We start from the raw sequence: 23,130 nt of genomic DNA on the forward strand, positions 1-23,130 counted from the left end.
TCTGCAAGGACCCCCAAGGCAGCAGGAACAGCCCATGGAGACTGGAGTCCTGGCAGAGTCATTGAAGGGGCAATCCCAGGCCCGTGTTCCCCAGCAAGTGGCTCTGTACCCTGTGCCGAGGCAGTGGGGAGGACAGCTGCCTCCTAACCGCTGTGGGAGATGAGCCGTGGGCCGTGATCCCCCCTGTGGCTGGCTGGGGTGTTCAAGGCACCACGGCCACCTTAGGGCTCACTTCTGTGGGGCCACAACCCAGGCCTCATCCCAACATGGCAGCTCTGTCGTGGGACCAGCATGGTCCTGGGGGAAAGAGCATCTGGGGAACCCCGAGGTGAGGAGATGGGCGTTCCTGCTGGGGTGCATCACGGGACCTTGCAGAGAGCCATTTTTGTTGGAAACTTTTGCTGGCAGGATGGAAATATCAGCAGGAATATTCCCCTGGAACCATGGGCTCTCGCAGCCCCACAGCCTGACCCTGAGCCTGCTGTCCCGAGATGTGCCCATTCCCCTCCACCATGTCTTTGTGCTCTGCTCCCCCCGACCAGCCTCAGGGAGACACCCCGACACCTGGGCAGGCAAGCACCAGCTCTGGCTCAAACCCCCAAAGACTTTTATTAAGAACAAATATGGAGGCACAGCGTAAAAACAGCATAATACAAATAGAGGACATGCCCAGCTGTTTCTGCTGCCCGTGGGAAAAGGGAAACAGTTCCCTGGTGCTCACGGCTCTCCCAGCTGCACAGTCCTCTCCTCCCTCCCGGCTGCACCCAGCTGCACGGCAGGGACGGGCTCTCCTGCTCTGGGCATCAGGGACTGTTGTGCACTGTCCGCTGGTATCGCAACCTTTGTGTCCTCAGGGCGATGCGCCAGAGACACCTCTTCAGCATCGTCATAGCCCATGCTCTCTGGGGACAGGGACCAGGCATCTCCCTCAGCTCCAGGGGCCCCAGCACTTCTCTGGGAGCGCAGGTTTGCCCCTGCAAGCAGCAAGGCAGGCCATTGCACGTTCGCCCCTTGGGGTGCCTCTCCTGCTCTGTAGATCTCCTCACTCCTGTCTCCTCACTAGTCCTGAGATGTTCAGGTCTCTCTCCCACCCCCTGGTCCCCGCAAGGAAAAATTCCCAGGGCAGGTTCCCCCATCCCAGGAGGCTGGGCTCTCAGTACAGCAGCGATTCATCCAGCACCAGGGATGGCACCCCAGGAACCGGTAGCGCTATCTTTCCCTCTCACCTCCGGGAGCATCCCCGGGCCCTGCTCCCTCCTCTGGCGCCCTGGGCATTTCCCAGTCTCCCTGCCCAGGGGAAGGATCCTCCCCAGGGTCAGAAACCTCCCTGGCATCATCATAGCCATCTGCTGGGTCTCCTCCGAGCAGGACAGGGACATCTGAAAGGAGAGGGGAGCTGGTGAGAGTGAGAAGATACACCCTGCAGAGCAGAGGATGGGAGGATGCGCAGGGACATGGGGCTCAGACACTGGTGTTGGCAGCACCACAGGACACACCCAGTGTGCTCCCCAGCTCTGACGGTGACACTCAGTGACACCACTGTCCATCACATGTCTGCAGGGACAGGACATCAACCCCTTCCTGCCCCTGTTACCTGTTGCTGAACGTGGACCATCCTCCTCCTCGCTGTCCCTGGGGTAGGGCTGCAGCTTGGTCAGGGACCCCTCTGAATCGGAGCCTGGAGAGAGGCACAGTGGGTGTTACGGGAGTGCGCTCTGCTCCCCTGGCTTGTGGTCAGTGCTGCTGGGGACGGGGGACCCACGGAGCCAGGGCTGAGTGGGGAGGAGGGCTCAGGACTCACCCTGCTCCCCTGGGATCAACCCTGTCTCAAAGGGCCTCCCAGAGATGCCTGGGGACAGCCCCTTCCCTCACCCCTCAGGTGTCACATAGGGGTGCAGGGACAGGCAGAGAGGGGCTGTCCCCGGCTGGGATGGGCAGAGCTGGTGGGGAGGAAGCTTCTCTCCCAGGCCCAGGACCTGGCTGCTCTCCCCACAGAACCCACAGACCCCAACTCCATGGGCCAGGGGGTTGCAGTGGGTCAGCCCCGGGTGAGGGCCAGGGGAAAGAGTTCTGCACATGTGCCCCCCCATGAGGGACCCACACCCACCTGACTGACTGAACCTTGCCTGCTTCTCCCACGCTGGGCTGTAACCGATCTCCTCATACACGGCCTCAGAGAAGGGCTCCCAAGCGCGCTCGGAGCCTGCGGATAGAGGCAGGGCTGGCTCAGAGACAGGCAAAGAGGGGACAGAATCCTGCTCTGTTCCCCCAGCCCTGTTCCCCTGGGCCAGCCCAGGGCTGTCCCCACAACACAGACCCGCTGCGCTGTTCGGTCACCGCTGCCACTTCCTCAGTGAGGGCAATGTCTCCATGGAGATGAGCTGGGGCAGTGACACCCTTGCACCGTCCCTTCAGAGACAGACCTTCTGCCCCTCTGGCCCCTGGGTCAGGTCCCTGGTGCTGAGCTTGGAGCAGCTCCCGCTTTTCCTCTCCCCCTGGAGCTTCCCCCTCTCTGCCCCATGGATCCAGAGCATGGCACGTGCCCTGCCATGGGGAGGTCAGGGTTGGGCAGAGGAACAGCCTGGGGGTCTGAAACCACGAGTATGGACCCTGCTGCCCCACGTTCTTCCTGGCATCTCCCCTGACCCAGAGCCCACTCCAGCGCTGCCCAGAGTGCTGCCAGTGGCAGGTCCTCAGCTGTTTCCCCTCTGCTCCCATCTGTCCCAGCCCAGCTCAGCCATTTGTTTCCTTGCCTCATCCCTAACTCCTCCCTGTGTCCTGACTCTCTCTACCCCTTGCTGCTGGTGGCCCATGGTCAGGCAATCAATGGGGCAGCACATGGGAATGCAGGCAGCACACACTCTTGTCCCCCCAGCTCTGCCTGTACCACTCACTGACACCCCACAGCACCCCTGGCCTTGCCAGGAGGCATCTTCCCCTGGGACCATGGGGGACAGACCCACCTCTGCGCCCAGCCCTGGCGCTTCGCACTTGCCCGGCCAGGAGGGCCAGGAGCAGGCAGAGAAGGGCTCCCAGGATGATGCAGATGATGACGGGCAATGAGACACTCCTGCTGCTGGTCGGACGGCCCCGAGTGGGATCTGCATGGGCAGGAACACAGAAAGGGCAGCACCAGACCTGGGAGAGGTGTGGGGCCAGGACACCCCAGTCCTGACCCCCATTACACCGGGGGTAAGGGGCCCCAGCGGGTGAGTGATGAGGAAGCTCCCACCCTACTGAGTAAATGACAGCCCTATCCAACCCCCTCCACCGCTACCCCGGTGCCTCCTCTCGGGAGCTTCACACCCCGACAAGAAGGCCCTTCCCTCCAGCTGCGGGTCACAGCCTGGCCTCAAGAAGACCCAGTGCTGGCAGGGAGGACAGGTTACCTGTTCGGGGCGTTGGTGCTGCCATCCTGGGTGCAGCTGCAGAGGAAGAGAAGGAGACTGGGCTGAGAGAGTGGGCGTGCAGCTACCAAGGAGCCTCCTCTCTGACATGCCGTGTGTGTGTGTGTGTTTATATGTGTGTGAATGCATGCGTGTGCTTTTAGACATCCCTGACACATCCCACACAAATTGCCCCTCCTGCAGGGCTGCTCAGGGTGGCTGGAACAGAGCCCAGGGCCCTGCTCTGGGACACGGGTAGGATAGCACAAGCACGCTGGAAGATGCCCCTGGGGCCTGCAGAGCCCTGCTGGGTAGAAGACGGAGGACATCCAGCCCCACAGAAGCAGCTGCCCACTTGGGAACAGGCTCCCATGTTCTGCAGGGACAGCCTTGCTCTCAGGAGCTCTGGAGCCATGATGGGACCCAGCAAGGAAAAACGCCTTCCCTGGCTCCTTGCCAATACCCCCGTGAGGAGTCCCAGCCCTGCCGCTCACCTGAGCAGTTCACGGCAGCATCCTCCTTGTGCCGGCAGGCACCGCTGTCCCCAGTCTGAGCCCAGCAGTCCTGCAGAGATGGCTCTGTCCCCCGGCACTCCACCTGCTCCAGCCAGATGGGACCCGTCCCCTCCCCAAATGCAGCCTTGTCCAGGGCAGACACTGCAGGGCCACAGCCCAGCTGCCTGCATGCCACCTCGGCATCCTGCATGTCCCAGGAGTCATCGCACACCGTCCCCCAGGAGCCGCGGTGCCAGACCTCCACTCTGCCCAAGCACCCATTCTCGCCTCCCACGGCACAAATCTTCTCCCTGTCTGGAGAAGGCAGAGACCTTCCAGGGCACCGGGACAGCAGGCAGAGCCCTGCCAGGTGAGAGGGGCATGCAGAGGAGCAGCTACCTGTGCAGCTTGTGGAGTTTGGGCACACAGTCCCCAGGGCTGGGGGCGTTTCTGACCGTCTCCCTGCAGAAGGAAAAGCTGGCGTGAAGGGGCTGCTGCAGGGGAGTCATGCAGCAGAGGGTGGGGCAGAGCTCTGCTCACACCTCCCCGTGCTGCCTCGCTCACGGCAGCAGCTGAACCCTGGTCATTCAGGGGACACACACAGCAATGTGGGGGACCCTGACTGCTCAGCCCCAAAGGGACCCTGGTTCACAGAAAAGCAGGAGGGTGTCCATGGAGGGGACGCTCCTCGGAGCGCTGGCTGGTCTCTCCTGAGACCTTGCCTGGAGACACCTCTGCCTCCCCCGGGCACTGCTGGGAGCCCGGCTGGCAACTGCTGGTGAATGTGTGGGGCTCTGAGAGCTGAAGTCCCATTTGTGCCACCAGAAGCAGCAGGGTCTGGCACGTAAGGTCAAAGCCCCTGTGGGCCTTGTCTCTGTACTTGACTGTGCCCAGCAGGGAGCAGGAGCTGGGGGGATGCTGGAGCCCGGGTAGCTCAGAATTACCATTGCAGGTGATGTGGGTCTCATCTTGCAGGTCATCGCACGACTGTGGGTCCCAGGGAGCGGAGGGACACTGCCAGAAGGAGCTGTTTCTCTCCCCACACTCCACACGATCCAGCCAGGCGGGGCCAGACACCCTACCATAGGGCAGGCGTGTTTCCAGGAACCCTCCATCCCCGCAGCCCAGCTCCTTGCATGCCAGCGACACTGTTTCGGGAGTCATTAAGTTGGAGCAAACACTCCCCCACGTCCCGTTATAGAAAACCTGCAGGCGCCCGGAGCAGCCATCGCTGTTCTCCAGCCTCAGGTCCACGAACTCTGGGAGGAAAGTGGCCAAAGGGGAACATGCTGGTCTGGGGCTGTGGGAGCAGGGACACCCCTGCACCCCCCAGGCCCTCAGCCAGGCAAAGGCACGTCCAGCAAGTCCCCCTTGCACACATGGACAGAGAAAAGTCCCGGATGGACAGACAACCCTGCCCTCCCCGCTCACCCTCAGGGACAGCTGAGCTCACCGGGGAACCCTGGTGGGACTGAGGAGACCCATGCATTGGCACCCCCGGGACGGGCTTGGGCAGGGGCTGAGAGGCAGCCAGGGACAGCCTCGGCCATTGCCATCTCTCCCCTCATCCCAGCCTCCCCAGGCACTGGGGCCTGGGGCTATGGGAGCAGAGAAGCCTCTTCACCCCCCAGGCCCTCAGCCAGGCAGAGGCACGGCCAGCAAATCACCCTTTTGCCAGGGGGCAGAGAGAAGTCCCAGACGGACAGACACCCATGCCCTCCCCACTAACCCTTGGGGACAGCACAGCTTACAAGGGACCTCTAGTGGGACTGAGGGGGTTTGTGCATGTGTGTCCCCAGGACAGGCTCAGGCAGAGTCTCAGAGGCAGCCAGGGACAGCCTCGGTCGTTGCCGCCTGTCCCCTCGTCCCAGCCTCCCTGGGCACTGGGCTCCCACCACAGCTCCCGGCACAGACCTGAGCAGACGACTCCTGCGTCCTCTTTGTGCCCACAGTCATGCTGCCCCCAGGACCCTGCTGGGCAGTCCCAGAGAGCAGCTTCGGCCCCAGAGCAGTTCACGGCATCCAGCCAGATCTGCCCAGAGCCTTCCCCGAACTGAGCAGAGCCAACCGCCTCCACCGCCCCTCCGCAGCCCAGCTGGTGGCAAACAACAGTGGCATCGGGCAGGTCCCAGCTGTCATCGCAGATGGTCCCCCAGCTGCCCTGGTAGTAGATCTCCACTCTCCCAGCGCAGCGCCCAGGCCCGTTCACCAGCCGGACCTGCCGGCTCCCTGCAGTGGGAAGAAACCCCAGCTGTCATTAGGGGCGGTGCCCACCCAGCCCAGAGCCTGGGGGGGGCCTGTGCAGTGCCACTTACCCCGGCAAACGACCCCCACGTCCTCTGCAATCCCTGCTGCCAGCATGCTCTCGGGCAGGGAGGTGTTGCAGAGGGTCAGGTTGGCCTCGTGCCCTGCACACCTGACCCCTCGCAGCCCCACAGGACCTGTCCCTCTCTGAGGCTTCGGGGGGTTGTAAGCTGTCTCTGCCTCTCCGCACCGCAGCTGCCGGCACACCACGCTGGCCTCCCGCATGTCCCAGTGGTCATCCAGGACCCTGCCCCATGTCCCGTGCTGGAAGATCTCTACTCGTCCGTCGCACCGACTCCCTCCAAGCACCAGCCGCAAGGACGCGGAGCCAGCTGGGCCTGGGGAGAGCAGCCATGCCCCAGCCCTTGGTGGCACCAGGGAGGCAAGCAGCCTGCGGCACGTCTCCAGGCTCTGGCACCCTTTCAGGGCCTTGAAGCTCTGCCTGCCTGTCCCCAGCCCTCTGCGGGAGCTCCTGGGCCAGGGCTCCATGGGGCTGGTTGCCCAGTCCCTGAGCCTTCCTGAGCCAGACGCCAGCTTTGCTGTTGGCGGGCCAGAGACACACAGCATGTCCCTGCCAATGCAGTTGGGGCAGCTTCCGCAGGAGGCAGCAATGGCCAGCAGTGGCCTGGGGATGGGCAGCACCAGGACAGGCTTTGCCCAGCCTCAGCACTGGCACTGCTGAGACACCAGGCACAGCCCACACATCTCTGCCCATCTACGTCCCTGGGAATGGGGAACTGGGAGCCTGTGTCCCTGGCAGGGAGCAGAGCGAGGGGGGCCTCTCTGAGCAAACAGGATGAGTTTGGGGCTTGCGCTGACCAGAAGGCAGGGCAAAGCCCAGCCCCGCTCTGCAGCTCACCCCCCTGGTCTGCCGCTGCTGCCGGGGGCACCCAGGCAGCCCCTGTGATGGTGAGTTCAGGCTCTGAGGGTATCTCTCTGTGGCTGGAACAGGGCTGTCTGCAGCCAGGGGGTTGGCGATGATCCCCGCAGCGCTGCCCCGGGCCCATCCCACAGTGGGAGTTCAAAGGAGCCCAGGCCTAGTAGTGGCCCCGGAGCCTGAGCTGCTGACCCGGGGGGCAGAGACGACTGCTCCTGTTCAGTCCTCAGCTCTCCCACAGCAGAGCAGTTGGTCCGAGCAGGCAAAGCCCTCCAGATCGCTTCTGGTGAAGCCAGGGTTTCTCCAGGGAGAAATGCAGCCTGGCACTGCAATGGGGTCCCCTGCTTTGGATTTCTCTCTCATGCCAGGGGAAAATGAAGTTAATCCTGTGTTTTCCCAGCACTCACCTGAGCAAATGACAGCAGCGCTGTTCTCATGGGAGCATGGTGAGGCCCCCAAGGCAGTCACTGGGCACTGTCCCAGGTGAGCTTCTGTCCCATCACAGTGGAATGAGTCTTTCCAGACAGGGCCGGTTCCTCTCCCAAAATGCCCTCCTCTGGGAATGGACTCAGCAAACCCACAGTCGAGGTGACGACAGAGAACGTGGGCAACCAAGAGATCCCAGCGGGAGGCACAGAGAGAGCCCCAGGTCCCCAGCACATGGACCTCCACCCTCCCCTCACATGCCGTGCTGCCGTTCACCAGCCGGAACCCTGTGAACTCTGGGAAAGAGAAGGATGAGAGAGGGCGGACTTGTGCTCTCGCTCCCTCAGGAGCTAGAGGAGAGGCCAAATGGACGAGAGCCTGCCATCCTCCTCCTTCTGCATGATTTTAGGGCTGCAGACAACCACATCACCCCTGCTGTCCTCACACCTGGCACGGCACAGTCCCTGCCCTGCTCCCCTGTCCCCAGCACACCCCCTGGCATTTAACACCCCAACAGGAGTCCTTACGTGTGCAGGTGACACCAGCGGCGTCCGTGTGGGTGCAGGGCTGGTCTCTGGGGGACCCCCTGGGGCAGAACGCAAGGAAGGATTCATTCCCCGCACACTGCAGCTCTCTGTCCCACATGGGACCGACACCTTCTCCAAAGTGAGCTGCTCCGGGGACGGACAGGGCTGCGCCACACTGGAACTCCCTGCAGACCACGTCGGCGGCTTTGGGACCAAACTCTGAGTCACAGACAGTTTTCCACTGGGTTCCATCATGGATCTCCACGCGTCCTGAGCAGGGGCTGTTCCCTCCAACCAGCCGGACAAATCCTGGAGCAATCAAAGACCCCTGCGAGTTCCCAGAGCCCTCTGTCCGTTACCTGACCGCATCCCACCTAATCTCCAAGGAGGCCACGGGCAAAGAGTCCCACAAGCACCCCAGCAGCTCCCAGTGGGTGCTGATGGCACAAACACATCAGGGACTGCCTGCCGCTCCTCAGACATCAGCACAGCACTCATGGGCTGGCTTTTCTTCCAAACCCACAGCCACAGATACTGCTTAGAAAAACTGCTGCTGTCCTGGAGACCCTGGGATGCCTGGCACGGGCCCTAGGCACTTGCAGCGCTTGGAGCACTTGAGCCCAGGGAGATTGGCCCAGGCACTGTTGGCTGCTGCAGCCTGCTCTGCCTGCCGAGCTCAGTGCCAGGCTGAGGAACCCCTGGGAGCTACCAGAAATGCACCTCATTCCCAGAGGGTACACACTCTGAGTGTACCTGCGGTTGCTGTCTCCACCAGCCCCAAGCTCCAACACCCACCCGGGGAGGGGTCCTCAGCCAGGGCCAGAAGTACACGGCCAGGCATGCACAGCCCCAGCCAACAGCTGGGCAGAAGGCAGGAGAGTAGGCAGAGGAGCAGCCCTGGACTGACACAAGCTCCCAAGGCAAGGACAGGCACCAAGGAGAGCCAGAAAGTGCTAGCAAATCCCCCGTGGCACAGGGCAGACAGGGGCTGGGGCCGACAGGAGAGGCTGGGCAGCAGGTCAGCACTGCCTGCACAGGGTTGTTTCCCTGTGAGCTGGCTCTCATGGGGTGACCCTGGAAGAAGAATGGGGTGGCCACGCCACCCTGCTCTTCTGCCCAAGCCCAGTGATCCTCCCCTGTGAGCAGCCCCTCTGCTTTGGGGGGACTCATGTCTGCCAGGGAACACAACCCAACAGTCCCTGGCCACCTTGGGCCCTTCCCTGGGGCTGTGGGTGGCCACGTGAGCTGCTCTCAGTGCCTCTGCCATGGGGGAACCTGGTCCTCCATGCTGCCAGATAGCTCCTGCGTGAACAGAAGGAGAAAGTTGGGAACCAACAGAGACTGCGGGGCAGGGTGGGCATTCATCTTCCAGCCCCAGGCACCGACTGAGGGTGGGCTGAGCCACATCGGGGGTCAGGCAGGGACACGTTCCCACTGGGCTTTCCTCAGGGACCGGGGAAACCAGGAATGAAAGTCCCAGCTCAGCAGTGTGACCGGCCACACTAGGCCCTCCTCTAGTACCCCCTTGTTTCCCTGAGGGCACAGCCAGGTCCCTTCCCCCATCCCAGCCACAAAGGTGAGGAATGGGCTGGTCCCTTACCTGAACATGTCACTCCAGCATCCCAGCTGTGATAACAGTTGTGTTGACCCCATCCGTCGTGTGTACAGTCAGACAGGGCAGACTCGGTGCCACGACAGCCAACATTATCCATCCAAATGGGGCCAGATCCTGGCCCAAAGTGTCCATACTGAGGATCTTCATCAGCAGACCCACAGCCCAGCTGCTTACAAACCACTGCAGCATCGGCCATGTCCCAAGAGATACCACACACGGTCCCCCACTGGCCCTGGTGTTTCACCTCCACTCTTCCAGCACAGCGTCCGCCACCATCCTCCAGCCTCACCACCGCAGCCCCTTCAAACATCAACACGGGACCCGTCAGGAGGGCGCTGAGCCCCAAACTGCAGGTCTGGAGGTCCCCCCTGCCCAGGCTGAGTCACAGGCACTGGAGTGGGAGTCCTCCCCCTTCTGGGCTGTCCCCGGGGCAGTGTGGGGGTCCCTTTTCTCCCCATGGGCTGCAAAGAGCTGGGGGTGCCCAGCAGCAGACCTGCTGTGCCATTCACCACCCCACAGCCTGCAGCACCTCCTCCCACCTCAACAACCTCCTGCCCATGCCCACCCGCACACCGTGGCTGGCGCTGCACAGAGCACCGTCTCCTCACCATCCCAGAAACCCCTGTACAGCCCTGTGCCCTCAGGCCCACAGCTGCCTCTCCCACCCAGAGAGCCACAGGGAAGGGCAGAAGTTCAATTGACTTGAGTACCTTCTGCCCCTCATCTCAGTGGCACCTGCAAAGAAACCCGTTCTCAGAAGTATCCCGATGACCTCGCTGGTACTCACTGGCCCTGGGCTGTGGGACAAGGGAACCGGCACTTACCCCTGCACAGCTGCACCCAGAGGAGCAGCCACATCACCTGAGGGAACTGGAGTCCCTCTGTGCCCATCCTGAGCCTCCTGCCCTGCTGGCACAGCCCTGCTGCACCCCACTCCCTCTCACGGCTCCGGGGGACTCACGGGGACAACAGCGGTGGGAGGGTAATATATCTCTGCAGATGCCGACCCAGCTGCAGGAGGAGCCAATCGAAGCAGCAGCACCTTTTTAGACATGATCAGGAGCTATCTCCCCTCCGACACAGCCCAGCCCTCCAATGAACTTCTCCAGCACCATTCATGACCATATATGAGGGATGGCTCCGCTTTGGGTGTCACGGTCACTGCGGTGGGGAATCATCACAGGACAGGGTTGGGGGGGGGGGGGGGGCGGGGAATGGATCTGTCACCCCTTGCATCTCGCTGTGGGGACCAGGGGCACTGAGCATCTCCTACGTTGGGCTCATCCAAGAGCCCAAGAGGCAAGTGACCAGCCATCCCCATGCTACAGGAACCACAGGGCTGGGACTGCACGAGGGTTTGTGTGAGGATGGGAAGGAAACAGCCCCTGCCCCTCCTACAGACCCTGCTGTGCTGGCAACAGCAGCTGGCAAAGGTCCTTGGCCTGGACAAGAGCTCCATCCCAGGAGTGCTGGCCTGCAAAGCCCCATGGTGGGTCCCTTGCAGGAGCTGGAGCTGGGACATGTCCCTGCCCTGGCAGCAGACATGCAGCCCAGAGGCTCAGACATGTCCCTGACTCTCAGCCTGTCACCAAGGGGCCGTTATTCCCCACAGGCAGACTGGGAGCTGGAGCCTGCAGGTGCACAAACTACAGCCCATGTGGCCTCGCAGCCCTCGCCATGCTCCCCCCGCAGCGCCCGTGCAGGAAGTCTGTGGTTTCCTCCTGGCACCGTGCCCTGGCACATCCCTGCGGTGCCCCTGAGCCACCCCCACCCCGACTGCTCCAGCCAGGGCTGCAGGGGCTGCTCCTTCAGCCTTGCAGACACGGGCCAGGCAATTCCCATCCCCCGTGATGCTCCTCTGATGCACATGGCTGCTCTGCACCGAGCCCCACAGCCACGGGGTGCTATCCGTTACATGACCTCACACCCTCCTACTTCTGCTGCTGTGTGCTCATGAGTTACACTGTCACACGTGCGGGTGTGCTGCGTATGGGCTTCTGCTGACCATGTTTCTTCCAAAAAGCCATATTTGGATGGGGCCTAAATATTATTTTGATGACATTGGAAGCACCCACACAAGCCATATGCCTGATCTTTGCCTAAAAGCTACTCAGGCACCAGTGAAATCACAAATTCGTGCACAAGCCATGTGCATACTCCTGGCCTATGCGCCACTCAGCCACAGGTGATGTCATAGCATCTAAACCTGCCATGTGCCTGCTCCCGGCCTCTCAGGTATTCAGGCACCAATGACCTCACAAACACCTACACAAACTATTGGTCTGCTCCTAGCCTATCCGCTACTCAGGCACCAGTGACACAACTCAACCTACACCACCCATGGGCCTGCTCCTGGCCTATCAGATAATAGGGCGGCAGTGACTTCACAAGCACCTACACAACCCATAGGCCTTGTCTTGGCCTATCAGCTAATCAGTCACAAATGACGTTGCAAACACCTACATGAGACAAGTTCTTACTCCTGGCCTACCAGCTTCTCAGGCCCCTGTGACCTCAAAATATCCAACACAAGACATGTTTCTCCTGGCCTACCAGCTACTCAGGCACCTATGACCTCACAAAGACATTCACAAGTAATATGCCAGCTCCTGGCCTATCATCTACTCAGGCACCAGTGACCTCAGAAGTGCCTACACAATCCATAGGCCTGTTCCTGGCCTATCAGATATTCAACCCAGAGTAACCTCACAAGTAGGTATCTGTCCATTTGCCATGTACTTGCCATTGACGTACTCAGGCTCCAGTGACCTCACAAGCACCTATACCTGGTCCTGGCCTATCAGCTACTCAGCCAAGAGTGACATCACAAGTACATGCCAAAGCTCTGTGTCTCCCTCTTGCCTATCAGCTACTCAGGCACCAGTGACCTGATCACCACATATCCACCTATTTGCTATCTCCTCACCTATGAGGTACAAGGGAACAAGTGACCTCATCCAATCGCTTGCTCACTCCCCCCCCAGGAGGATGGGGGAGACAACTGGAAGGGCAAAATGAGAGAAAAACTCATGGGTCAAGATAATGACACTTTAAGAAATGGTGAAAAATAAAAAAAGGAAGGAAACACGGGATGGAGAAGCAATCACTCACACCAGCAGAAAGATCCCAGCCAGTCTCCAAGCAATGGCTACTTTGGAGAAACTCCCCTGCCAGTTTTAGTGCTGAACAAGACGCCATATGGCATGGAATATCTCTTTGGTCCGTTTGGGTCAGCTGTCCTGACTTTGTCCCCTCCCAGGCTCTCGCCCATCCCCAGCCTCCTCACTGTGGGGTCAGAATGAGAAACAGAGAAGGCCTTGACATTATGCCAGCACTCATCAGCAATAGCCACAACATCAGTACGTTATCAACACCAGCCACCAGCGCAAAGCACAGCACCGTAAGGGCTGCTATCAGGCAAATGTACTCCAGCCCAGCCAGACCCAGGACAATCTCCACCCCTTATTCCATACCATTTGCATCCTGCCCAGGTCCTGTAGTATTCAATGCATTGTCATCAGCCACCACCACCCCCTTCCCTGCCCTTTGGCATGACATAAACACCGTGTACTGGGTGTGGCTGGTGTGGCTCAGGTGGACCTGGGCAAGTCCCAGCCCACTCCTGACTTCTCCCTTCACTCAGTCATCTGGAGTTTTTTGAAACATGCGATCAGGTCTGGCCTTTTCCTTTTGTTTCTATTCACGTTCAAACTAGAATTGTTCACTCCATTAGCTCTTATTAAAGAAGGTTTTATCCATTTCATACCTATGCTTTTGTGGCTATATTAATTTAACTTCTATAGCTTTATACTTGTTCATAGATATGTAAACGTATACACATATACACACATATAGAAGTCTATCTATAAAAATAACGTAACTATTCTTAAATAAATACATTTGTTAAAATAATTAGACACTCCCTTTTATAGGTATATTTCTATATATGTATATATTGCATATAAATGTATATATTTGTATCTCTCAGCACTTCCTGGTCCAAGGGAGGCAGGCAGCCAATCACAGGGCTACCAGAGAACACGTCCGTATGACAGTATCTAGAAATGGCTGCCAGCCAATCACAATGCAGGATGAAAACACATGGGGAATGAGGATGTCAGAAATGGCAGCTGCCCTTTATGTAATGACAGGCCCTTTGTGACGTGCCCCTGGGGACACCAGAACAGGCGGCCAGTCCTGCCAGCCAATCACGGGGCTGCCGGAGCGCTCGTAGGTATGACAGTGTCAGGAAATGGCCATTAGCCAATCACAGAGCAGTATGATCTTTAACAAAATGGCAGCTCACTGCCATGGAATGGCGGCACCGTGTCATAAAATTGTGGCCAAACCAAAATGGCGGCCCCTGTGTTTGTAGGGGAAGGGCCTTCTGATGCACTTCCGGGTAAACCTGCCAGCCAATCACAGCAGAGCACATGACCGGTAGAGGAGAGCGATGTCCAGGGCAAATGGCCCCTGCAGCTGCTGGGAGGGGGCGGGACTTCCACCAGAAGCTGGTGGGTGGGGCACGTGTCGGGGCATGTCTCCCGTAGCAGTGGTGCTGGTGCTCCTGGCGTGTGCCAGGGCAGGGATGCCAACACGCACCAGGAAGGCACGTGGGGAGGTACAAACACCCCAGCCAGAGCTGGGCCTCCAGAGCTGTGGAAGCCTCCAGTTTCCTCAGGTCTCCAGACCACGCGAGTGACTGTCTCGCAAAACATATGGGTAATTAAACCGACATAAAACACTGGCCCTGTTTGAGCTCTCGGGGCAGTTTGTCTGAGCTTCGCCTCCTGGGGAACCTGCAGCTGTCCCAGCACCACCTGTGGTCACCGTCTGAAACCGTCACAAAAGGACCCCTCGCTCTGTGTGTGTGTGAGTGTCTACACATGCGCTAGCATGTTCAATATTTTACTCTCGTTCATGACATCCAGCCAAAGCGTGTCTTACTCTCATCTGTGTACGGGTGTGTGGAAGGAGAATGGCTGCTCCTTTAAGGGTATCTCGTCAAGGACCTGTTTCAATGAAGCAAGGGATAATAAAACAATGGGAAAAGGAGGAAGCCATAAACAAGAACTTACAGGGACACAAACCTGACCGGCAAATGGTAAGGGAGGCAGGGATGGGAACCAAAGCTGGTCAGTCACACAAACCGATGACGGCATGTGAGAGGGTGAGAGGGTTTATTCCAGCAAGTTTATCTGACCAGGGACCTGGTTAATTGGGAAACTCAGGGGAAAAAAGGGACTCCAGAAGCAAAATACAATGAGACACAGCCTTGACAAAACAAATATGGAGTCCATACAAGGAAGGAACCTAGCCAGTCACAGTGATTGATGGGCCATCAAGGATCTACAGGCACCACTTCCAAGAGGATCAGCTGGACTTTTCAACTGATAACGTTGTGAATCAGAGGGACCCCAGTCTGAGAGGGGTGGGGGAATCGATAGATCTGTGCAAGGCCATGAGGGACATGCAGGGGAAGGGGCAAGAGGGAGGAACATCGAAGGGGTTAGACAGAAAAGGGTATAAAAGAGGCCAGTTGCATGTCAAACATGGTCAGTCAGTGTGCTTGTCTGGCTGAGAAATGCGCCTGACCACCGCAGTCTGTCGTGTCTTCTTATATCTTCTCATAAAACCTTGTCTTAACTGTCTCTCTGTAATCTCACTCTATCCTGTGTGTGTGCGTGTGCTGCAAGGACAAAGTGCCAGCTGCTGGTGAGACCTCTGTGTGTGTGTGTGTGTGTGTGTGAGGGGAATTTGGTGCCAGCTACTGGAGTCCGACCAAGGGTGTGGCTGTCCCTGGGCTGTGGTGTCAGCTAAGGGAGTGAGTGGGGTCTCGGTGCAGCTACTAGAGGCAAATGGGTGTCCCAGTGCAGCTACTGGAGTGAGTGGGGTCCCTGGGCAGGTACTGAAGCAACTGGGGTCCCATAGCAACTGCTGGAGCATGTGATGTCTCCGTGCAGCTACTGGATTGAGTGGGGGTTCCCAGTGCAGCTACTAGAGGGAGAGGGGTCCCAGCGCAGCTACAGGAGCGAGTGGGGTCCCAGTGAAGCTACTGGAGTGAGTGGAGGTGCCAGTGCAGCTACTGGAGCAAGTGCAAGGGTCCCAGTGCAGCTACATAAACCAGTGGGATCCCAGAGCCGCTACTAGAGTGAGTGGGGTCCCTGTGCAGCTACTGCAGAGAGTCAGGGTTTCAGTACAGCTGCTGGAGCATGTGGGGGTCCCAGTGCAGCTCCTGGGTTGAGTGGGGGTCCCAGTGCAGCTACTGGAGCCAGTATGTCCCAGTACAGCTCTTGACACCAGTGGGTTCCCCGTACAACTACTGGAGCAAGTGTGATCTCAGTGCAGCTACTAGAGTGAGTGGGGTCCCTGTGCAGCTACTGCAGAGAGTCGGGATTTCAGTACAACTACTGGAGCATGTGGGGTTTCAGTGCAGCTCCTGGGTTGAGTGGTGGTCCCAGGGCAGCTACTAGAGGGAGGTGATTCCCAGTGCTGCTACTGGAGCAAGTGACTTCCCAGTGAAGCTACTGGAGCGAGTGGAGTCTCAGTGCAGCTACTAGAGTGAGTGGGGTCCCACTGCAGCTACTCAAGTGAGTGGGATACCTGTGCAGCTCCAGCAGCGAGTGGGGTCACAGTACAGTGACTGGAGCCAGTGGGGTCTCCATGCATCTACTGGCTCCCGTGGAGTCCCAGCACAGCTACAGGAGTGAGTGGGGTCCCAGTGCAGCTACTGGGTTGGGTGGGAGTCCCAGTGCAGCTGTTAGAACCAGTGTAGTGCCAGGGCAGCTACGGAGTGAGTGGGGTTTCCCTGTTTATCAGCACTGCCTTGTTTGCGTACCTGAAGCCCCCCTCCATCTCCTCCCCATCCCTGGATCTGATGGTAGCATTGCTGTACACAGCGATATCTCCAGCAGTGAACCCCCTCATCTACAGCATGAGGAACAAGGAGCTCAAGGATGCCATTAGGAAAATTATTCCTTGGACATTTTTCAATAGTGATAAAATTACCACCTTTCTCCACAAATGACTCCCAAAGTATTGGATTCCAGCCTTTTCTGTTTTCTGGGTTTTTTTTTTTTCTTCGTTTTGTTTGTTTAAATCATTATCATTATTGCTGTTGTTACTGTCCTTCATGGTTATTATGTTTTGTACGGAAATGTTTGCATTTGCATCACTACATGTGAGGCATGTACCTACTCTGTGTCAGCTGGTGCCCTTATGAAAGTGTGTCTCTAACACTGGCTCAGAGCTGGCCTGTCTCATAGCATCTCTGTAGTAAAATGGGATCTCCCTGGTGCAGTGCTTTCAGGCTGGTCTCTTCCTCCAAGGAGGCCTGAGGAACTACACCCCTGAAGTTCCTCTTCCTCCATGTGTTGGGGAGTAAAAGCTCAGTGTCTGTTTGTGACCTTTTGGAGACATAGGACTGGATGTAGGAGTCGCCAGTTGGTGTTAAGCATGGCTGCTATTCAAGCATGGTTAGTAGTATCTGAGCAACTTCCATCATAACAATATGACTTTAGAAAGAAGAGAAATTGAGAAAAGAGGACTGGTAGCTCAAAGGAAAATTGCTGAACTTGTTGGAGGGGAAAAAAAAGGCAAGAAGGGGAGCAGAAAATAAGCAAATTCAATCTGTGTTTAATTTACAGCAACAGAGAAGGCTTCTCTACACCTCCCCTTCCCTGGGCCGCAACCCTTGTCCTGTGCCTGATGTTAGCTCAAAGAGGGACGTGGCTCTGAGAGGTCAAACGCCAATTGTTTATGCTGTCTGTACTCTGGTTCACATATGGAAAGGGCGGAGAGAGAAAGCTCAAGTTGGAGATGCGTGGGAGATGGAAAGGACTGAGTCATGTCACTCCACTGTGGATATCTACATTTGTACAGATGGATGTGGCCCCAATGCCTAAAAAATTGGATGACTGATTCTCACCAAGGAAGCCGACAGTAACTTTATAGCCAATAGCACAAACAACCCTTCCAGAGGAGAGCATCTCCTGCTCTTGTGTGAGGTCCGTGCAGTCCTTGCTTTCTTACTCTGAAACCCAGGAACCTACAGTCTGTCTTTTTAAGGTAGCCAACAAAGCCAGGATCAGGACAAGAAGACCATTTCCCACCACAATCCTAAAGTCGGAAAGGTTATGAAGGGGCAGTAGTGTGGGCTGGAGCAACCATGGGCAAATCCAGGCACTGTGGGGTGATTTCCTTCTGTGAGACATGTAAGACTATCAATATGGGGAGAGACAGGAGTGAGAAGAGCTACTGCATGAGGAATTGCCCATCCGCAGCCTGGGTATCTCAGTTGCTAAGGTCCTCTAAGAGTCAATAAAGAAACAGTCAATATTGCCGATAAGAACTGAGAAGTGGTTCATTTGACCCAAGAGGCTGACTTGAGTTGGCACACAGTGGTGCCTCCAGATCATGAGGAAGCAGAGAGCAGCTCCTCACGCTCCCAGGCCTTGAACCGGCACCGGCAAGGTGATACAAAAACGCTCATCTGTCTGTCCTAGTTGTGCTACCTCTATAACCAAATTTGGGTTTTTTTTCTGATGCTATTACCATGGTAATCTGGGAGTGATATGATATTACTGGTGTGGTTACATTGGTGTTGTTGGCCTAGGAAGATGGGTTAGGGTTAGGGCTGGGTATGAGTTAGTTAGGGTTTGGGTTCCAGTTAGGGTTAGAGTTTGGGTTAGAGTTTCTAAGGAGGTCATCACCCTCTTCCCCATCTTGCCAATACTGCATTGGTTATGTCAATATTTGATTCTTCATTCATCAAGAATCCACTCAGTCGGACTCTTCTTTCCTCGTTGTAACAATTTATCAGCTATTCTTCCCAAACCAGTGCTAACAAATCTCTCCTCAGTGTTAGCTCTTCAGCAAACCTGGCTGTCCATAGATTCCAGCTCTTTTTTATATGAAACAGAAGAGCTTTATAGTCCAAGCACAGAATTTGTTACTTTTTTTTTTTTTTCTTTGCCTTTAAAGGGATGCTGTTAAATCACCGCTTGCTATCAATGCATTGTAGGGTTAACTTATGGAAAAATCAAATACAGCAGCTGAGCTCTTGGTACTAGACTTATGAGTATTCCTTAATACTTTCCTATGCCGTCACTTCTTTTGTGACTTTGCCCCATTGCTGGAGCTTTCCCACAGTGACACAAGTGTGGTCAAATGTGTGTCTTTCACACTCTCTTTTCCAAGTACAGTCTTCCTCTTCATGTTCCCACTACCCTCCTGTCGGAGTTTCCCCTTGTTCAGTGTCGACGGCGGAGCGGGAGTTGCGATTCCGGAGTAATGACGGATCCCAATATGAGTATGGTCATTCGCCTTTATTCATGCATATAACAGGGTTTATATAGTTATCTACTATAGGCACGCGCTTCATAACAACCTATGGTTGGTTAATTGCAGCTGTACACGTGCTCAATTATAAGCTATGATTGGGTTAAAGTTACTGTCCACGCGCTTATTGCTTCTACTCGATTGGCGGTTGGCAGCAGGACATGTTAGCCGCTTACTTCATCTCCTTCTAGATACAGTTTAGTTACAGTTGTTTACCCGGCGCATTGTTCTTTGTTCTGTCCGGGAAAGTCCCGGTGGTCATCCTGCTGTGTTAGCATGTATTAGTTACTTTTTGATACATGGGTTGCTCAGCGATACCAGATCGTGGCCTTGCTGAATCAGCCATTCCTCCACAATTTCCCCTTCTTGTTTTTGAGCAACCCATATTGTAGAAATAGACTTGTTAATCATTCTTTGCATACATTGTAATAAGCAAGGAACACACAGTAATATGCATAAAAATATAATCAGACACAGTACCACAATTTTTATTAAGCTAACTAGCCAGCCACTAAAACCTAACTTGCTTTGGCATTTTGGTTAACCAATCCCATGGATCCTCTATTCTTAATTTTTGGACCCCTTCTTTTAACATTTGAATACTATGGTGAATTGACTCGGAGTATTCCGATAAGTTCATACAACACATACCTTCTATCTCTTCACACCCATGACCCTGTGCCAAGAGTAAAAAATCTATGGCTGCTCTATTTTGCAGGGTAGCATGCCGTATTGAATCTACATCCATTAGTAGCCCTGTAAGGGCCTCAGAGGTTGCGTTTGATTGCTTTGCCAGCCAACATCCTAATTTGTTTAGAGTGACCAGACTTTTTGCTGCGGCTACACCTGGGGCCAAGATTGAAGCTGCAGCTATCGCACTTGGATTCCACAGATTTACCTTGTCGTCACACTGTGAATCATAGGCGTGCTCCCCTCGCCTGGTGCGCGTCTTGTGGGGGGCCCTCCTATGATCTAAAATAGAGGATATATTTGGCGTGAATAAAGTTAGTCTCCCCAACGAGCATGGCCCTCCGGTAATGTGCGATGGAATGCCAGGCCAGGCCCGATCTCCACATATTAAGAAAACCCCTCTGGGTAGCCTGATAGGCGCGTTGGACGACTTAGATACATTGTTGCTTGTCTGGTTACACCATAGTGATTCATTTTTATAGATTTCTAGGGTAGCGTTAACTGACCAGGTCCGGGAAACATTGGCCCCTGAATAATTGAAATACAAACACCAATCCATTTTTATGGACCCTAATAACTCGAGTTCCTGGGGTTCTGTTGGCAAATGATTAAGATGTGGTAGGCATCCATCCCAATTGTCAGTGGCGTGTCGTCCCCCCCTGCAGGCCTCCTTGAAAGGACTAATCAGGCCCAAGTCCCAATTATCTAAAGGAAGCCCCACTAGGCAGGTAGAAAAGGGATTGCCGGGAGAAGATGAGGATAGACAGATGGAATCTTGTCCAGTTTGATTGGCCAGGGTTACCCATACATTCTCTTTTGGTTGTGAAGGCATCCAAATGCCTTCCACGGGGCTCAAGACTTGCAAAATCAGTCTGACACAGATTATTCCTATTCCAGTTACCTCTTTTGTTTTCAGGCAAAGCGCCTTTGACACTGTTCCTTCACAAAATCTTTCAGGGACTAGGCTTTTCTTCTTATATTCAATGTTACATACAATAATTAGTTTAGCATTTTCATTAACTAGGCCAACTCATACATATTTACTTTTAGCAAAAGCAAGCGTATTAACTACTTCGTGTCCAGTGGTTATTAGTATTCTATACAACGCTATTTCTTTTAGATAGCAGGTTTCATACCACTTTTGTGCATGTGTGTATCGTGCCCACCACTTCTTATCACAATGGTAACACTGACACAATACCCACGGCACACATCATAAGCACTTTAAGCAATTTATCTTATCCTTCACCGCTGTCTTTGGAAACACAGTGGTAAAAGATAAACCGCTCAGAGTTAAGTTTTGTAGTTACGAGTCCTCTGATTCCTGTTGTCCTGATGATAATGCAGGCTTCACAGATCTGCTGGGCACCCAGACCGGTCCATTACCTGTGGAAACACACATATATCCTCTTCCACTAAAGATTACAGGTACAGGGCCCAGCCATTGGCCTGTGGCAGGATCCCGGTAGATCACTTTTAAGTTCGGAATTACAGTCTGCTGATTAAATTTAAGATTTTGATGGTGAATAACAATTCGTGGCTCTTCTCTGTCACCCATCAAACAGAGATAATTTAAAGTAAAAAGGACCTTATTAAGCCTCATCTGGGGGTCCTGTTCATCCCCCTTCTGTTTTTGCAGGTAGTCTTTAAGCACTTGATGTGCACGTTCCACAAGACCCTGTCCTTCTGGAGAGTGCGGGATACCAGTGGTATGTTTAATGTTCCATGTCCTTAAAAAGGACCCCAACTTAGCACTGATATATGCAGGACCATTATCCGTTTTAATATGTTCCGGTACTCCCAGAGCTGCGAAACAGGCAAGGAGGTGTTTGCATACATGTTGGGCTTTTTCCCCTGGCAGTGCCGTGGCCCACATCGCCTTGGAGAAGGTATCTACTGTGACGTGCACATATTTCAAACGTCCAAACTCAGCAATATGAGTCACATCCATCTGCCAGAGCTCCAAAGCCTTAAGGCCTCGCGGGTTTACTCCTAGCCCTACTCCTGGCCCATGATTGCCGCACTTGGGACAGGCATGAACAATGGAACGAGCTTCACTGTCAGACAATCCATATTGCCTTCGCAGACTTTTTGCATTCTGATGGAATATTTCATGGGCTTGTCTGGCTTGAAGAAACCGGTCCACTGGTGGTACATGACTCACGGGACTAACAAGGTTGTCAGCTATTTGGTTACCTTGGCCCAAACCTAAATCCCACTGATGGCTGCGTATGTGCAAGACTGCACACAGAGCAGTTCTCTGTGACACAACTGACCGTAACCTGATAAATAACTTTCCTAAGCGAGGATTGCTAGCTTCCCTGATTAACGCATCTTGAATCCTTGGCACCAGCCCGACAACATATAAAGAATCAGATACCACGTTTAGTGGGAAATTTAACCAATGCTCCCACGCCCATATTACTGCGGTCAGTTCTAGCATCTGCAAGGTGTCTCCCTCCTGTCCCATGAGAGACTGACGGTGCCATTTATCAGCCTCATACCATACACAGACAGCTCTCTTGGACCTCTTTCCGGCATCGGTGTATGCTGTAATACCTCCCGGAATTGGCCCTTCTATGACCTTAGGTTTCTCCAGCCATTGATTTTGTTTTATTAACTGCCATAATTTCCCCTGAGGTTGTTGAGAATGCACGATTCCCGCATACCCTAGTAACGCCTCTTGGATGGCTAAGGAATTACGCATCCACCATTCCAAGTCTGCTGCGTTAACGGGAATGCTGATATCAGCAGGCTCTTCTCCTGTTAGTTCTAGAATCCGTGACCGCCCTTTGCGAATTAATTCGCCCACTGCTTCTGGTCTCGTTTGTGTGCTAGTAGGGGGTTGCACTCGTAAAAATATATCCACTCCAGAATATAAAAATTTTGTTGATTTGCCAATTGTTGTTTCTGTTTACTTCGTTTGCTAATCTGGTCACTTGTAGTCGTATCTATTGTGGTCGTGTCAATGGCATCCGTATCTGTGAACGACTCCCTTGCTGCCCTGTCTTTGTTGTGCCATTGACAAACGACCGCAAACGGTGACTCGGTCAGATTGCAAACCAAAAGTGAAATTTGAAGGTTGAGGATCCGTCGGGTCGTCCAAGCTACAGAAAGTTTATCTACTATGCTTTGCAACACGGCATAATGTTTAGGCGTTCGCAAAACCCTTTCTGCAGGGTGCGACCCTCGGAGCAGTTCAGTTAGTGGTCTGATATCTTCACTAGTAATTCCAGCACAGTTACGGACCCATTGAATATCTCCCAAAAGGGTTTGTATGTCTGTTACTGTTTTTAACGGGATTTTTAATGTAAGTTTCTGAGGCCGGATTTTTGATGTTTCTATGGTCCAGCCTAAATATTTCCACGGTGCAGACTGTTGAATTTTTTCTGGTGCTACTACGAGCCCCTTTTCTGCCAACAGTATAGTCAGCCATTGGATATCTTTTGCTGTAAAAGGCTGTTGTTGACAA

General features: G+C 55.1%; 2 protein-coding genes across 2 annotated transcripts in view; both read right to left on the reverse strand.

Annotated features, from left to right (window-relative positions):
- The window catches only part of LOC143171641 (scavenger receptor cysteine-rich type 1 protein M130-like), a 107,988-nt gene that overhangs the window by 56,655 nt on the left and 28,203 nt on the right, over window positions 1–23,130 (reverse strand). Inside the window, exons 4-7 of the mRNA XM_076360685.1 lie at window positions 9,615–9,929; window positions 8,274–8,323; window positions 5,795–6,101; window positions 4,825–5,139 (exon numbers count right to left, since the gene is read on the reverse strand). Of these exons, the coding sequence (XP_076216800.1) occupies window positions 4,825–5,139; window positions 5,795–6,101; window positions 8,274–8,323; window positions 9,615–9,929 (987 nt within the window). The remainder of the gene's footprint in view (window positions 1–4,824; window positions 5,140–5,794; window positions 6,102–8,273; window positions 8,324–9,614; window positions 9,930–23,130) is intronic.
- Window positions 664–3,414, reverse strand: LOC143171618 (uncharacterized). Its single transcript, XM_076360669.1, has 6 exons — window positions 3,390–3,414; window positions 2,964–3,101; window positions 2,108–2,203; window positions 1,595–1,678; window positions 1,227–1,379; window positions 664–974 (listed from the first exon to the last, which is right to left on the reverse strand). The coding sequence occupies exons 1-6, from the start codon at window positions 3,412–3,414 to the stop codon at window positions 718–720; spliced, it is 753 nt and encodes a 250-aa protein (XP_076216784.1). The 3' UTR covers window positions 664–717.

The sequence above is a fragment of the Aptenodytes patagonicus genome, chromosome 29 (genome assembly GCF_965638725.1).
Source record: "Aptenodytes patagonicus chromosome 29, bAptPat1.pri.cur, whole genome shotgun sequence".
Lineage (NCBI taxonomy): Eukaryota > Metazoa > Chordata > Aves > Sphenisciformes > Spheniscidae > Aptenodytes > Aptenodytes patagonicus.